Source organism: Octopus bimaculoides, chromosome 30 (genome assembly GCF_046866305.1).
Source record: "Octopus bimaculoides isolate indiv1 chromosome 30, ASM4686630v1, whole genome shotgun sequence".
Classification (NCBI taxonomy): domain Eukaryota; kingdom Metazoa; phylum Mollusca; class Cephalopoda; order Octopoda; family Octopodidae; genus Octopus; species Octopus bimaculoides.
The window spans coordinates 9,781,287-9,782,013 of NC_142957.1; the positions used below are offsets into that span (position 1 = coordinate 9,781,287).

Genomic DNA, 727 nt, shown 5'->3' on the forward strand with positions numbered 1-727 from the left:
CAGCCGAAATGTTGTGTTAACAACAAACAAGATGAGGACAGATATCCGTCAAATGTAAATAATGTAAATGATAAATAATTCAGCAACGATTGGACAAGTTGTATCAAATTAATTATGTTCGAGGGGGTGTCTGAAAAGTCTTGAGCCTCAAAAAAAACCAAAACATAGTACAAGACTTCTGATGATTTATATTTCAACATAGTTCTCCTCGATGGCTGAACACTTTCTCCAGCGGTGCTGAAGCGCCATTATCCCGGCGTAGAAGAATTCTTTTGTTTGAGACTCCAAGAAACTCCCTACAGCATCTAAGAAGTCATCATTCACTGGCAAAATGGCAACCAGCCAGGGCTTTTTTCATTTTTGGGAATAGATGACAGTCAAAGGGAGATAAACCTTGCAAATAAGGCAGATGGGGAAGAAGCTTGTATCCACAATCACGAATTGGTGCTATGGCAGCCACTGAGGTGTGGGCTGGAACATTGTCGTGATGAAAAAGGACTCCTCTGGTGGGCATTTCCAGCCTTTTTTCTTTGATTGCTTCTCGGAGGCGTTTCAGAAGGTAATCGATCAGCAAGACACCTTGAGAATCCAAAAAAAAAAACTGACGCCATGACCTCACCAGCTGAAGGAATGACTCTGGCCTTCTTTGGGGGTAGGAGAAGATGTGTGCTTCCACTGCTTTGATTGTTCTTTGGTTTCAGGCTGGTAGGGATGGACCCAACTTTTG

At 42.6% G+C, this 727-nt stretch overlaps 1 protein-coding gene across 1 annotated transcript in view; it reads right to left on the reverse strand.

Annotated features, from left to right (window-relative positions):
- Positions 1 to 557: 557 nt before the first annotated feature.
- LOC149130190 (protein GVQW3-like) overlaps positions 558 to 727 on the reverse strand; it is an 853-nt gene continuing 683 nt past the window's right edge. The window contains exon 1 of the mRNA XM_089346210.1: positions 558 to 727. This exon is cut by the window's right edge and continues 683 nt beyond it. Within this exon, the coding sequence (XP_089202336.1) occupies positions 616 to 727 (112 nt within the window). The 3' untranslated portion in view covers positions 558 to 615.